The 15,728-nt window shown below is 41.8% G+C and overlaps 1 protein-coding gene across 2 annotated transcripts in view; it reads right to left on the bottom strand.

Annotated features, from left to right (window-relative positions):
• The window catches only part of AGO4 (argonaute RISC component 4), a 39,589-nt gene extending 24,149 nt beyond the window's left edge, over window positions 1–15,440 (bottom strand). Inside the window, exons 1-7 of one of the 2 annotated variants that reach the window (XM_038557924.1) lie at window positions 15,337–15,440; window positions 6,463–6,628; window positions 3,700–3,820; window positions 1,520–1,701; window positions 1,187–1,323; window positions 948–1,082; window positions 151–238 (exon numbers count right to left, since the gene is read on the bottom strand). In XM_038557924.1, coding sequence (XP_038413852.1) covers window positions 151–238; window positions 948–1,082; window positions 1,187–1,323; window positions 1,520–1,701; window positions 3,700–3,820; window positions 6,463–6,628; window positions 15,337–15,355 — 848 coding nt within the window. In that variant the 5' untranslated portion in view covers window positions 15,356–15,440. Of the gene's footprint in view, window positions 1–150; window positions 239–947; window positions 1,083–1,186; window positions 1,324–1,519; window positions 1,702–3,699; window positions 3,821–6,462; window positions 6,629–15,336 lie in introns of those variants that run through there. The other variant, XM_038557925.1, reaches the window with a different exon arrangement.
• Between the last annotated feature and the right edge of the window lie 288 nt (window positions 15,441–15,728).

Genomic DNA, 15,728 nt, shown 5'->3' on the forward strand with positions numbered 1-15,728 from the left:
TAAAACGTTTTTTAAAGCTTGGGTACTTAAAAGTGATGACCTCAGTGATTTTGAAACTTGCAATACGGGCTACCATTTTCTCTAATGATTAGAGCTACTTCCTCTGTTACCAAAAATATAACGGTACCATTTTAGATGTGGTTAACATACGTTTGATGACTGGCTGGCCGTCTAGTCACATTACAAACTCGATATTTTCGTTTCATTTGTCCACAGTGGGTCACCTCAACTTTAAGACCTGAAATTAAAAAATAAAAGTCAAAACATCAGGTATTAATTAAAATCATAGTGATGAAAACAGGCTCGAACGTTGTTTTCGGAAAGGCATGGCATTGTCACAGGATGAAAGTTTCAAGGATATGGGAACAATTTCATCATGTAGAGGCAAAGTCTCAGCTAAGAAGAAAATCTTAGAACCCAGAGGACTTAGGATGTGCAACCTACATTATTAATTCGTTCAATAAATATCTACTAAACACCAACTATTCTGGTATTTAGTATTGGGTCTAGAGACAGCCCTAATGAAGCTCATGTTGTAGTAAGAGAAGGTACCTAATAATAAGAAAATAAATTTCAAAGGAGAATGAACTTGTGTTATTTTATTAAGATGGAAGTTCAAAAGAATATAATAAAATAAATAAATAAAATAAAATGGAAGTTTTTAAGTGGGTAGGGGTAAGAGTGCCTGATGTGTGCCAGCTACTGGGCAAGAAGCCTTGTATATCTCACTGCATTTAAGTCTCACAACAAACTTAAAGATACATATTATTATCTTTGCCTTAGAGATGAATAAATTAAGACTCATGATGGTTAAGGGACTAAGCCGAGGTCCCACTGATAGAACTGGTTGGGATGGGACGGAAACCCAGGTGTGTCAGACTCCAAAACCCTGCTCCTTGCACCATGCTGAGCTGCCTTTCTGAGGCTGCTGTAATGTAAATACCTACCTCTGATTTCTTTGGTAAACTTGACACGCTGGGAATCTGTTAGCGGTTTGGTCTGTTCATTGATGTTCTGAATGTCTAAAACCTCACACATGAACTCAATGATAGGCTGAGCCCGGTAGAAAGCAGTTGCAGACACTAACAAACAGAGAGGAAGGGTACTTAGCTTCAGTTCAGAGAAAGGGAAAGCACCACAAAAACTAGCCAAAAGGAAAAAGAGTAAAAAGATAATTCTATTGTACCGTCAATATTGAGCATCATATTCCACATAGCAGGTCTCACAGACTGATGAAAGCCAAACCAGACCTCTCTGCCCCCTCCCAGAGGGTGGTAATAACCTTCGGGAGGTGAGAAAAAAGAACGACCCACCGGAGTGTACCTGAAGGAATGAGTTGGCATGTTTCATAATCAAAAAGTCGAAAGGTCTTTCATTTTACTCTCAATTTTCTAAACAAACCTGAAACTAAGTTTGAACTGTGATTTATGCAGAAACTTCTCAATGGCACCAATGCAACCTACCAAATAAATTAATCAATCTGACATTTGTGGGAATGAACTCAAACTTAGGTACTAACCTCATGGAGGGAAGGTGTCTTGTGATAACATCAAGTGCTTGTACTGAGTCATCTGGGACTTCATTCAAGTGCCCAGCCAAAGCTTCTAAAAGCAACTGAAGGCTTACAACTGATACCCACTGAACAGACACTTTAAAGGTTTGGTCTTTACCCTCACCTGGAAGGGTCACTTCCATATCAACCTAAGGGGAAAAAAATTGTATTTACATACACATATTTACAGAGAATGAAAGAAAGCTCCCAGGAGTATTCAACATTGTATATTCATAAGGATATTTATCTTAGCACTTTCTGTAATTGCAAAACATTGGAAACAACATAAGTGTCCATCAATAGAAGAATAATTTAATATGAACTATTACATAATAGTTTGGATATAAGATGAATGCTACAACATGGATGAACCTTTGAAAATATTATGCTAAGTGAAAAAAGCCAGACACAGAGGGACAAATATTGTATGATTCCACTTATAAGAAGTACTTAGAATAGTCAAATTTATAGGGACAGAAAGGGCAGAGGCAAAGGGAGAGGGAGAGAATCTTAATCAGCCTCCATGCTCAGTGGGAGCCCGACATGGGGCTCGATCTCACAACCCTGAGATCATGACCTAAGCCCAAAACAAGAGATAGACGCTAAACCCACTGAGCCTCACAGATGCCCCAAGACCTAAGGTAGAATAGTGGATACCAGGACATGGGGGAAGGCAAGAGGAGAACATATTGCCTAATGGATATGTACTTTCAGTCTGGGATGATAAAAATGTTTTGGAGAACTATAGTGGTTACAATTGCACAACAGTGTGAATACGCTAAATGCCACTGAATTGTACATTTAAAATATTTTATTTATTTATTCATGAGAGATACAGAGAGAGGTAGAGACATAGCAGAGAGAGAAGCAGGCTCCCTGTGGGGACCCTGATGCAGGACTCGATCCCAGCACCCAAGGATCACACCTTGAGCCAAAGGCAGACATTCAACCACTGAACCACCCAGGTGCCCCATTATTTTTTTAAAGATTTTTAAAATTTATTTATTCATGAGAGACAGAGAGAGAAGCAGAGATATAGTCAGAGGCAGAAGCAGGCTCCCCGCAGGAAGCCTAACGCGGGACTTGATCCCGGGACCCAAGGATTACGACCTGAGCCAAAGGCAGATGCTCAATCATTGAGCCACCCAGGCACCCCCAAATTGTACATTTAAACTTAAAAATGGTTAAAACAGTAAATTTTATGTTGTACATACTTAACCACAATAAAAAAGAATTTGAATAAGGTACATTGAAATGTAGAGAAATGGAAAGATTTCCCAGACATATTGTTAAATGAGAAAGCAAATCATAGAATGATATGCAAGCAAATAAAAATATACATAAGCATATGTATAAATAGCTGATGCACATAAAAATATCTGAAGGATTCATACCAAATGATTAGTTTCCTCTAAAAAAGGAAAATGGGATGGGGGGGGCAGGTAGGGAGGCAGGAAATCACAGTATTTTTAGATGTCTAAGTAAGTTTATAATGAGTATATATTTACATATTTATTTTTTAATTTAAAAACTAAATTTGTAAAAATAAGTTATTGTGACATTATGAATATTTTCATAAGTGGGTGTTAGATAATTTTCTATAATTTATAAAAGCTCCATTGTTTATTTTTATTTATATTTTTGCTCCATTGTTGAGATTCACATAGCACATAGATTAGCAATGTGACAAGCCTGAAATATCTGTAATCAACCTAATCTAATTCTAATAATCAGAGTCAACTTAAATTCTAATGCTTATCTCTTTTTTTAAGATTTTATTTATTTATTTATTTATTTATTTATTTATTCATGAAAGACAGAGAGAGAGAGAGAGGCAGAGACACTGCAGAGGGAGAAGCAGGCTCCATGCAGGGAGCCTGATGCAGGACTCGATCCCGGGACTCCAGGATCACGCCCTGGGCTGAAGGCAGATGCTAAACCGCTGAGCCACCCAGGGATTCCCACTAATGCTCATCTCATCTTCAATTATGGATTCACTAAGGGGACAGGGGCATATGGATGCAATAACAAATCTATCATCACTGTGTGAAACAACTCTAAGAATTAAGTTGTCTTTAGAAAGGGAAACATTCTGTCCTATGCAAATGACCTAAGTCTAATAAGCGTTCCTGGCTATTAACACTTACCCTGTCCCGTCCAATTGGCAGTGGGTGTGCTGTGTACATGTTTCTTTTGCCATCATAGCCAGGCTGCCGATCACCAAATATCTGCATCTTGAAGTGCCGCACCATTGTATCTACTACCTCTCTTAACAGTAATGGAGAGAGTGGCAGTTAGCTTTGGGAAATGGTGAGCAGTAAGGAAACTATCATGATCCCCTCAATCACCTACACGGAGTTCAAAACTACTCAGGAAAAGCAAAAGTCACACTTGGCTTCAGTAATTGAAAAAACAGTCAACAGTGGTCAACTAAAGAAAGATAGCAACCCCTGAACAAAAGCAGCTACGTGATGGTAAGAAAAGCAGGGAATAAAAAGAGAGCATAAAATGTATGGCATCTTCTCAAACTCTTGCCTTTCATAATCCTCTCCTATGACAAATGTAGCCTTATGAGAATAATCTATCTTAGGTATCTAACTTTAGCATGAATATTCACAATTGAACCACGATAAATTTGTTAGCGAATAAACATCCTCACTCAAATATCAGGGTTTCAGGAAAAAAAAGTAGGCAGAAATTCAGAAATGGTGAGGGCCAATGAATCTAAGATATATTCAAAGGAATAAGTCAACCCCCTTTGCCCTAATGCTGGCAGTTTATTATTCTTTATATGGACTTGTTTTACTCCAAAGTGCTCCTGAGCAGTGTAGAGAAGAAAATGTAAAATATCTTCATTCCATAAAGATTGCCAATGTAGTTCCTTCCTTTTTAGAATTTTTCATTCAATCAAGCATGCATAGCATTACCTAAGTGTTCTTGTAACTACATCAGACCACACCATAAGCAGGCTCTGAACTAAAGGCAGTTGTAGGGTAACTAGAGTATACGGTTCAAGGTGCACAGATCTGAGTCTGTGAGATTTTGGAACGCTAGAGTCAACGAAAACTCTGCATCTTACCAATGTCTACATTGTGGGAACTGTATCTTAAAAGCCAAAATCTATCACCACTAGCTAAGACATTAATGTTCTGCAGATAAGATCTGCGGAAATGATACACATTCATAAAATAAATCATGCAACTGAAAAAAACTAATGGAGAAATGTAGTATCATATATTACCAATTTTTAAAAAGCTAACTGAAGACAATACAGTTTCATATTGGAAGAGTAATTTCTCATATTACATTTTTTTTTCATCTTACATTCTTAAATTATAACCATAAGTAAGTTTATAGTGAAGAGATATTTTCACCTCTATTCTCAGTTAATCTTTGTGAGACCAACGGGCTGATGGTAAGTGCCTTCATATTAAAAGGGGAAAAAAAAATTCAGAATAGGCAAGTCATCTTCCCCTTTTCACACAGCGATTAAAGTGCTAGAGCTACATGACCTTCGACAAGGTACTGAATCTTCCACGTATCTGTTTCTTTTCATTTGTAAAATTATAATAATCCTAACACCTACCACAAAAAGTTTGTTGCGTTAAGTGAATAATGACACAGAATATTTAGAACAGTGCGTGTCATACAATAAACCTACTGACTCTGGTGTGCTCATGGATATGACTCCAGAATTTTCCTCTTTCCTGAATTATATCAAATTTTTCCTCTTTACTGGATTATTTCCTTCAACATACGGATGTGTTATAATTTCTCTCACCTTCAAAATAATTAAACTTCCCTAACCTGACTTCTTCCTCATTTGAACATCTCACTTCTCTGTTCCCCTTTTGTGTCAAAATCCCTTTAAAGGAGTTGTCTCTAACTGCTCTTTTCCTGTCTCTCTTAAACCTTCTCCACCTTCCCTCCACCAAAACTACTCTTCCCAAGGTCTCCAGCAAGCTCCACAATACTAAATTCAGTGCTCCTTGAATACTAGATGATAAATTCTTCCAACTTAAAACACCTTTCCTTGCCTCCTTGCTCTGTCTTGGTCTCCCCTATCCCAATGGCCTCCCCATGCCAGTCTCCTGGCTAATACTTCCTCATTGCCCCAATTTTAAAATACTGCAGTGCCCCAGGACTCAGTCTTGGGAGTCTTTTTTTTCCTAACCACATACAATCTTACCCAGCTCATGGCTTTACCACCAACATGGTGATGACTCTCAAATATTTGTCTCTAGCCTAGACCTCTCCCCTGAATCCAACCTCATCTATTCAACTTCCCACTCAACATCTCCACTAGGATGTCTAATAGATATCTTAGCCCTAACGTGTCCAAAACAGGTCTCCTGATCTGCCAGCCTTGTTGACTTCTCCCAGAGTTTTCCCCATCCCAATAAATGTCAACTCCATTTTTCCACTTACATAGGACAAAAACCTGGGATCCATCTTGACTCATTTCTTCCCTCATACCCTATGTTCCATCCATCAGCACATCTTGTTGAACTACCTCCAAAAATTATTAAAAGTACCTCAGTGGCTCACCCTACCCTCATTCTCTATCTTCTTTCCCTGATTTATTTTTCTTCATAGCACTTATCCCCAACTAACACGTAATATGTTTTGGGTGCTTATTCATTTATTTTCGGTCTTCTCCCCTACTAGAATATAAGCTCCTCAAGGATAGAAACTTTTGCCTTTTTTATTCACATTGAACAATGATGTATCCAGCACCCTGCTAAAATCTGTGGAGGATAACCAAGTATTATACAACAAAGCTGCTATCAAGAAACTTACCATCTTAGAGACAAAACAAAACCTACGTGTTGAAAAAATTTAGAGAATATACATGATAAATGTTATATATGCATTTAAATGTATAAAAGTCTACTTTTTCTAATCCTTACCTGTTGACTCTCCGAGGCCTTTTTTCTGGTTTAATATCCACATCATAGTGATATACATCTATTTTAGGAATCTGAACCTGAAAATGGTTGGCTAACAGTCGAATTGGTTTTCCAACAGTTCCAAGGCCAGGACGACGAGGTGGCTGAAACAGGCTGGTTGGAGGTCCTGAAGAGATTGAAAGACATTTGATGTGCTATTTGGCCATAAAGGATAATATTCCCTCATGATCATGATGATGATAACAATAATAGATAGAATTATTGAGATCTGATTATTCACTGAACATACCCTGATATAAAAAGTTTGTGATATCTCTTAACCTAAGGTGTTCTGGATTTCCAAATATTTTTGCCATACAGATATCATTTTGAATCTGGGGGACATCAAAATTATATATACAATATGATGAACTCCTCTCAGATGTACGGTCCTGTAGAAAACCTCTTACGAGCATCAGTAGATCTCTAGCTAGGCTTACAAAATAATATGTATTTTTAAAAAGATTTTATTTTTAAGTAATATGTACACTCAATGTGGGGCTCAAACTTACAACTCTGAGATCAAGAGTTGCATGCTATACCGACTGGGCCAGCTGGGCACCACCAAATTACATGCATTTTAAAATAGAACCATCTCAAAAAAAATAAAATAAAATAAAATAAAATAAAATAAAATAGAACCATCTCTAAGCTCTAGGGACAATCGCCATGCTCAGGCTTGAGAAGATCTATTAATCCTTCACAAACTAGCCTATATTATAATTTGTACAGGCAGGAGGAGATTAACAGCAGCTATATTTATTAATTTACTTGCTAATTTAGATAGTGAAACAATGCCAATAATGTCAGGCTTTATTGTTTATGATCTAATGTTTTTAGAATCTGGACAATGTGACATTTCTTGATCATAATGTCTAGTTTACTTACTCAACATTTATTCACTTATTATATGCCTAGCCTGTGCTGTAGATTCAGGAACCTCTGAAGAGCTTTTGCCCTCAAAGAACTTACAGTCTACACCAGTGGTTCTTAACCTGGGGGACATACCGTCCCCCAGGAAACATCTGACAAATGTCTGGAGACATTTTTGGCTGTCACCAGAGGGTGCTATTGACATATAATGGGTAGGGGCCAGGGCTACAGCTAACCATCCTACAATGAACAGGACAGCTCCCTACAAAGAAGTAGCCATCCAAAGTATCAATAGTGTTGAACGTAAGAAACCCTGATCTAGATACAGCAGCAATTCCAAATTATTCCATTGATGGTTCATAAAATATTCTACAAAAAGACAGGATGTCACAAGCCAAAGAAACTGTGTATTATCTCTCCTCAAAATTCCAATGTACGTTATATTAAATTCTCTAATGAGCTTTATAATACATAAATCTGTTTAACTAATCATTTACCCAACTTATTTTTTCCCCTAAACACACATACACTCTCTTTCTCAAATCAAGTATCTACCAATATTCAGCAGATAAGGAATTTGAGGAAACACAGACTGGGAAATACTTAAATATAGAAAAACCTTACTTCATCTTTCTTATGAAGTAGACACGGACCTAAAAAATAAACATCTTTTCTGCTACAAATAAGTGTTGAGTAAAACGGGCTGTGATTACAAAAGAAATTTATAGCAGGTTCTATTGCTATGGCATTTCACCAAGAACAAAGACAATTCACTAAGGAGAGAAAACTTTGAAGCAAGAAGCTATTCTGGTCCAACATCACTTAAGAAAATCAAAGCAAACACTTTAATGAAATGTGTGTTGACAGATCTCCATGTACTAAGTCTTAAAGTTATTGAAAATCTCACATACTAAATTCATTGTTCATTCTTCCCCCTAAATTCTACTCATCCTTCAAAACTCAGGTTAGGTGTGACTTCCTTAGGAAAGCATTTCTGGAATTCCCCAGACTGGAAGGTGCATCCTTGGTGTACCCAAGACCCTCTGTATAAGGGAGCACTTTGCACAAGTACACGGAAACAACATTTTAATTATTGTCTCATCCACTCGACTGTATATTCTTAGAAGAAATGGATCTCCAGTTCATCGTTATCTCCTCAATACCTCATTCAATAACTAGCACATTGTAGGAATTCAATAAATGTTGAACTAAGCAATACAAGCATAGTTCATTTAATTGCACTTTGCTTTATTGGGCTTTGCAGATATTGCTTTCTTTTTTTTTTTTTCTTTTTTTCTTTTTTTTTTTTTTACAAATTGAAGGTTTGTGGCAACCCTGCATTGAGCATGACCACTGCTGCTATTTTCATACAGCATTTGTTCACGTCATGTCTCTGTACCACATTCTGGTAATTCTCACAATACTTGAAACTTTTCCATTATACTTGTTATGGTGATCTGAGATCAGTGGTCTTTGAGTTGCCATTGTAATTGTTTTGGGGTGCCACAAACTGTACTCGTATAAGACAGCAAACTTAATCCACAAATGTATGTTCTGACCGCTCCGGTGCCTGGCCATTCCCGTCTCTCTTCCTCTCCTTGAGCATGAGATTCCCTAGTCTCTGAGACACCACAATACTGAAATTAGGCCAACTGATAACCCTGCAATGGCCTTTAAGTGTTCAAGTGAAAGGAAGAGTCACATGTCTCTCACTTTCAATCGAAAGCTAGAAATGATTAAGCTTAGTGAGGAAGGCACGTTAAAGTCATGATGGACCAAAAGTAGGCCTCCTGCGCCAGTCAGCCAAGCTGTGAACGTAATGGAAAAGTTCCTGAAGGAAGTTAAGAATGCTATTACAGCGAACACATTAATGATAAGAAAGCAAAACAATCTTATTGCTGATAAGGAGAAAGTCTCAGTGGTCTGGAGAGATCAAAGAAGCCACAAAATTCCCTTAAGTCAAAGCATAACCCAGAGCAAAACTCTAACTCTCTTCAATTCTATGAAGGCTGAGAGAGGTGAGGAAGCTGCAGAAGAAAAGTTTGAAGCTAGGGGCACCTGGGTGGCTTAGTCGGTTGGGTGTCTGACTTGATTTCGGCTCAGGTCATGATCTCGGGGTTGTGAGGTTGAGCCCCCATCCATTCCTCCCACGCCCCCCTCCCCATTAAGCTCCATGCTGTGTGGGGCCTGCTTGAGATTCTCTCTCTCCCTTTCTCTCTGCTCCAGCACACACACACTCTCAAAATATTTTTTTAAAGATTTTATTTATTTATTCATGAGAGACACAGATAGAAAGAGAGAGAGAGAGAGAGAGAGAGAGGGGCAGAGACACAGGCAGAGGGAGAAGCAGTCTCCATGCAGGGAGCCCGATGTGGGACTCAATACAGGGTCTCCAGGGTCATACCCTGGGCTGAAGGCAGCACTAAACTTCTGAGCCACCTGGGCTGCCCTCAAAATATTTTTTGAAAAGAAAAAAAAAATTGAAGCTAGAAGAGGTTAGTTCATGAAGTTTAAGGAAAGAAGCCATCTCTAGAACATAAAAGTGCAAGGTGGAGCAGCAGGTGCTGATACAGAATCTACAGCAAGTTATCCAAAAGGTCTAGTTAAGATAAATTAATGAAGGTGGCTACAGACTTTCAATGTGGTTGAAACAGCCTTATATTGAAAGAAGAGACCATCTAGGACTTTCATAGCTGGAGAGAAGTCAATGCTTGGCTTCAAATCTTCAAAGAACAGATCAGTTCTTGTGAATGGCTAATGTAGCTGGTGAATTTAAGTTCAAGCCAATCTTCATTCTGAAAATCCTAGGGTCCTTAAGAATTATGCTAAATCTACTGTCTGGGCTCTACAAATGAAACAACAAAGCCTGGATGACAGCATATCTGTTTATGACTATTTTTTAAAGATTTTATTTATTTATTAATGAGAGACAGAGAGAGAGAGAGAGAGAGAGAGAGAGAGAGGAGAGAGAGGCAGAGACACAGGCAGAGGGAGAAGCAGGCTCCATGCGGGTAGCCTGATGTAGGATTCGATCCTGGGACCCCGGGGTCATGCCCTGAGCCGAAGACAGACGCTCAACCACTGAGCCACCCAGGCATCCCATATAACATGGTTTATTAAATGCTTTAAGCCCACTGTTGAGATTTACTGCTCAGAAAAAAAAAAAAAGATTCCTTCCAAAATATTACTGCTCATGAACAATGCACCTGATGACCCAGGAGCTCTGACAGAGGTGAACAACAAGATTAGTGTGGTTTTCATGCCTGCTAATACAATGTCCATTCTGCAGCCCATAAATCAAGGAGTAATTTCGACTTTTAAGACTTTGAGAAACACATTTTGAAAAGCTATAGCTGTCATAGATAGTGATTCCTCTGATGGATCTGGTCAAAGTGAATTGAAAACCTTCTGGAGGGACATCTGGGTGGCTCTGTGGTTGAGCGTCTGCCTTTGGCTCAGGGCATAATCCCAGGGTCCTGGGATCGGGTCCCACATCCGGCTCCTCGCAGGGAGCCTGCTTCTCCCTCTGCCTGGTCTCTGCCTCTCTCTGTGTGTCTCTCATGACTAAATAAATAAAACCTTTAAAAAAAGAAAAAGAAAACCTTTTGGAAAGGATTCACTATTCTAGATACTATGAAAAACGTTCATGATTCATGGGAAGTGGTCAAAATACCTACACCAACAGGAGTTTGGAAGAAGTCAATTCTAAGGCTCCTGGATGACTGAGAGGGGTTCAAGACTTCAGGGGAGGAAGTAACTGCAGATGTGGTGCAAACACCCAGAGAACTGGAATTAGAAGTAGAGCCTGAAGATATGACTAAATTGCTGCAATCTCATGATAAAACCTTAAGGGATGAAGAGCTCCTTCTGTGGATGAGCAAAGAATGTGGTTTCTTGAGATGGAGTCTATTCCTGGTGAAGATGCTGTGAAGATTGTTGAAGTGATAACAAAAGACCTAGACCGCACAAACTTAGTTGACAAAGCGGTGGCAGGGTTTGAGAGGATTGACTCCGATTGTGAAAGAAGTTCTATTGTGGGTAAAATGCTATCAAACATCACCGCATGCTGCAAGGAAATCATTCATGAAAGGAAGAGTCGATTGATGTGGCAACCTTCATTGCGATCTCATTTTAAGAGTTGCCATAGCCACCTCAAACTTAGCAACATCAGCCTCATCTGTCAGCAGCCATCAACACCAAAGCAAGAGCCCCCATCAACAAAGAGATTATAACTTACTGAAAGCTCAGATGACAGCTAGCACTCTTTTGCAATAAATCATTTTTTAATTAAGGGATGTACATTTTTTAGACATAATACTATTGTACACTGAGACTACAGCATATTGTAAACATAACTTTTACATGCACTGAGAAACCGAAAAATTCATTGGACTTGCTTTATTGTGGTGATCTGGAACCAAACCCACAATATCTCCCAGTATGCCTGTACCATCATCTTTTTAGCAGCCCCAGATAGAAACTAAACAGAAACCCAGTCATTCTTAAAACCCAAGAATTGACTATCATTTTTCACTAAAGCAAAAGGCACGTAATTTACACTAGAAATATGATTGCTTGGGGTTGAGCTCCACTTCTGGTGTAGAAGGGATCTGCTGTAGGTGTGGTAAGACATTTCAAAACAAGGTAAGAGGTAAATCATAAATAATATCAGAGGTGACAGTCATACCAAATTAACCCCAATTAAATCATCTAAACAAGTCAGCCCTGCATGGTCTTGGGTACATTTAGGCAATCATTGTATCATAAATCCAGCTTTATGATAGAAATTCAGAAACAGAAATTTGGAGCAGATGACTTGCCCAAGGACATAGGGCTTTGATTTTAAATTGTGACTAGAATTTAGGTTTCCTGATTCCCAGCCCAGTGCGCTTTTTTCCCCCAATGTACTTCATAATCCTTTGGTACTTGACACCAAGGGGACAGAAGCAGAGGAAATGAAAGAAGTGGTATCAAAGGTGAGTGGTTTGGTAAGAGAGAAAAGTTAGAAGGTGAGTGGTTATTTCTTTGAGTAATAAATTAATGAATTAGGAGATTTATTTAGAAAAACCTTCATCTAAAATGTTCCTCATCTATAAAATATGGGAGGTGTGGTAAGAACAGCAGCTATTTCCTAAAACAATTGTGAGGATCCCATGAGATACTGTGAGCATCCATTAAGCTTAACACGGTGCCTCATAATAGTACGTGCTGAATAAACGTCAGCTCTCACGATTGCATAAATGTTAGAGTCAGTGCTCAAAGGTCCCTGGGCCTTTCTCCAAAATTTGGTGAGAAAGTCAGAAAATTACATCTTCCACAAAGGAAACAAATATTACTCAACAGGCTGGATGAAGTCAGCCTTAAATGAAGAGGAGGGCAAGACTAGGGGTCAGATGACCCACACTCATCTGCATCTCACCACTCAACCTTGAGACCTTGACAAAGTCACTAAAGCTCTGGGAATCTCTTTTACTCATCTGGAATCTGGGGCTGGCGCTGCCTTGCTTATCTCACAGAAGATCAAATGAGCTAAGAGCTATGAAAGCGCCGTAAAAAAAAAAGTTATCATTAATATAGCCAGAATAAATGATAATCTGACTAAATGTATTTCTAAGTTATTATTGTCAGAAACCAAAATAGAGAACGCACATGGAGACTAAGAATATTTCAGTGATTATTCAAGTGAGGAGGGCACAAAGCACCAGAGCTGTGTGTGCTTCAACAAAGCTGGAATCCTTCTCTAAGTTCTAAAACAGCCTGGATAAAATATCCCACAAGACTACCGACTCCCTTTGCTCCAATTCTATGTTCATCAAGAAGCTTATTATTAATTGGGTTTCCGAGGTAGTGTGACACCTGAAAAGGGGCTTACTGACAGCAAACAAGAAAATGTTCCGGTCAACAGAAAAGATTTATGTGACATTTTGATCTTGTGTCTTAACACTGTGGTTAGGGGATCCCTGGGTGGCACAGCGGTTTGGCGCCTGCCTTTGGCCCAGCGCGCGATCCTGAAGACCCGGGATCGAATCCCACGTCGGGCTCCGGGTGTATGGAGTCTGCTTCTCCCTCTGCCTGTGTCTCTGCCTCTCTCTCTCTCTCTCTCTCTCTCTCTCTCTCTGTGTGTGTGACTATCATAAAAAAAAAAAAAAAACCACTGTGGTTAGTGAGAATTAATTTTCCACAATCCTGAGCGAGCTAAGTTCAAATCTCCAAATGCTAAAATCAAACCAAAAAAGAAAAAAGAGGGATCCCTGGGTGGCGCAGCGGTTTAGCGCCTGCCTTTGGCCCAGGGCGCGATCCTGGAGACCCAGGATTGAATCCCACGTCGGGCTACCGGTGCATGGAGCCTGCTTCTCCCTCTGCCTGTGTCTCTGCCTCTCTCTCTCTCTCTCTGTGACTATCATAAATAAAAAATTTAAAAAAAAAAAAAAGAAGTCTCTAGGATGGTTCTAACTCTACCAGGTTGATCTTTTCCACGAAATACAGTTTGTGTACACAGTTACAGAGTGTCTTCCAGCATCAGCTCGTAAGTGCAACAGTTGCTTCAATTATGAATTACTAACCGGGAGGGAAAAAGAAACATTTGTTGAATATCTACAATGCATTAGTGTCCACATTAAGACTCCTCACATACATTATCTCATTTCATTCTCACAACAATCTTGCAGCACATAATTATTATTACCCTCATTTTATAGATGAGGAAATGAAAGTTCAAAGGAACTAAGTAACTTGCCCAAGGTTATACAACTATTAAATTACTAGATTGAACAGAAAAGTCAGGATCATGCCTTTGGCTGGGGGACACCACAGAAGTAACCCAGCCTAATACTGGGATTGAGGTTTATCAACTATTACCAATGTCACAAAACCAATTTATTTTTTAAAAAGGCATACGAGGGCAGCCCCGGTGGCTCAGTGGTTTAGCGCCTGCCTTCAGCCCAGGGCGTGATCCTGGAGTCCCGGGATCGAGTCCCACATCGGGCTGCTTCTCCCTCTGCCTGTGTCTCTGCCTCTCTCTCTGTGTGTGTCTCTCATGAATAAATAAATAAAATCTTAAAAAAAAAAAGGCATATGAAATTTGATGGTGGGGGCCTTTAAAAAATACTTTAAGCAGCAAATTAAGGTGGGCTTCCATCATTCAGTTATGTAAGCAAGTTCTAAGTAAAAACAGACCTGCAAGGTCTCCAAACTCAAATGGTAAACTGAATTTTCTATGCACTCAAAAAAAAAAAAAATTAAACGCCCTACCACTAAATCCGCTATGTAGATAAGGTTTGATACTAAAGCTAATTGCATCGTAGCCTCTAAAGCCTGCCCCGCTTAGCCGAGGCATTAGAAACCTTGTTGGGGTTTGAGGAGGGGGCCCCAGGTTCCCCATCCGCAGGGCATTTCTTGCAGCCTGCAACTGGGCGGCCTGGAGAAGGTGCACAGAGGTGCTTCCTGAAGATGGGGAATCACGTTGCCAAAGCACTTTCTCCTTCCTCTAATCCTCACGGCCACGTCTCTAACCCAGTTAGGGCACTTGGGAGCCCTGGAGCCCGCCGGGCCCGCGCCCACCGCCCGGCTCCCTCCGGGGCTGCCGCGCAGGCTGCAGGGGCGCAGGACGCGGGCTCCCGAGGCTCCGGGGCCTTCGAGGCGGGGGGTTCTCTGCCCCTTGGCCTTTGGGCGGGCACGAGAAGTGTTTGGGGGCAAGTTCCGCTTCCTTGTCGGAGGGCTCGGGACCGTGCACCGGCGCCAAGGAAGCCACGGGGGGGGGGGGTGAGGGCGCCCGAGCAGCGCGGCGGCGGGAGGGGACCCTCGCGGGCAGGGCCAGGCCGCGCACCTGGCGCCCCCCCGGCCCCGCCCCGCCCGCCTCGGCCTGGGCGCCCCGCGGCTCCGCGACGCCGCCGCGGCGGGCACCACCCGGGCCCGCGCCCCGCCCCGCCCCGCCCGGGCCTCCCCACCGCGCGCGCTCCTCACCGGGTCCCAGCGCGTCCATGGCGGCGGCGGGGGCCGCCTCGCCCCGCTGCCCGGCGCCCCCCGCCCCGGGCCCCGCCGCCGCCGCCGCCGCCGCCGCCGCGTATCGCTTGCTCTCCGGAATAGTGGCGCTGGGCGGGCGCCGCGGGGACGCGGGCCGGGCGGGGCGGGGCGGGGCGGCGGGGCCCGGCTCCCGCGGCTCTTCCGGCCTCCGCGACAACAAAAACAATCCCGGCCGCCGCCGCCAGCGGGAGCGGGGGCGGGGGCGGGGGCGGGGGCGGGGGCGGGGGCGGGGGCGGGGGCGGGGGCGGGGAGAGCGCGCACCCGCCGGGCGGGGAGGGGCGCAGGGCGCGCGCGGCCCGGGGTCCCGGCTCGCGGAGGGGGCGTGCGCGGCC

Source organism: Canis lupus, chromosome 15 (assembly GCF_011100685.1).
Source record: "Canis lupus familiaris isolate Mischka breed German Shepherd chromosome 15, alternate assembly UU_Cfam_GSD_1.0, whole genome shotgun sequence".
NCBI lineage: Eukaryota > Metazoa > Chordata > Mammalia > Carnivora > Canidae > Canis > Canis lupus.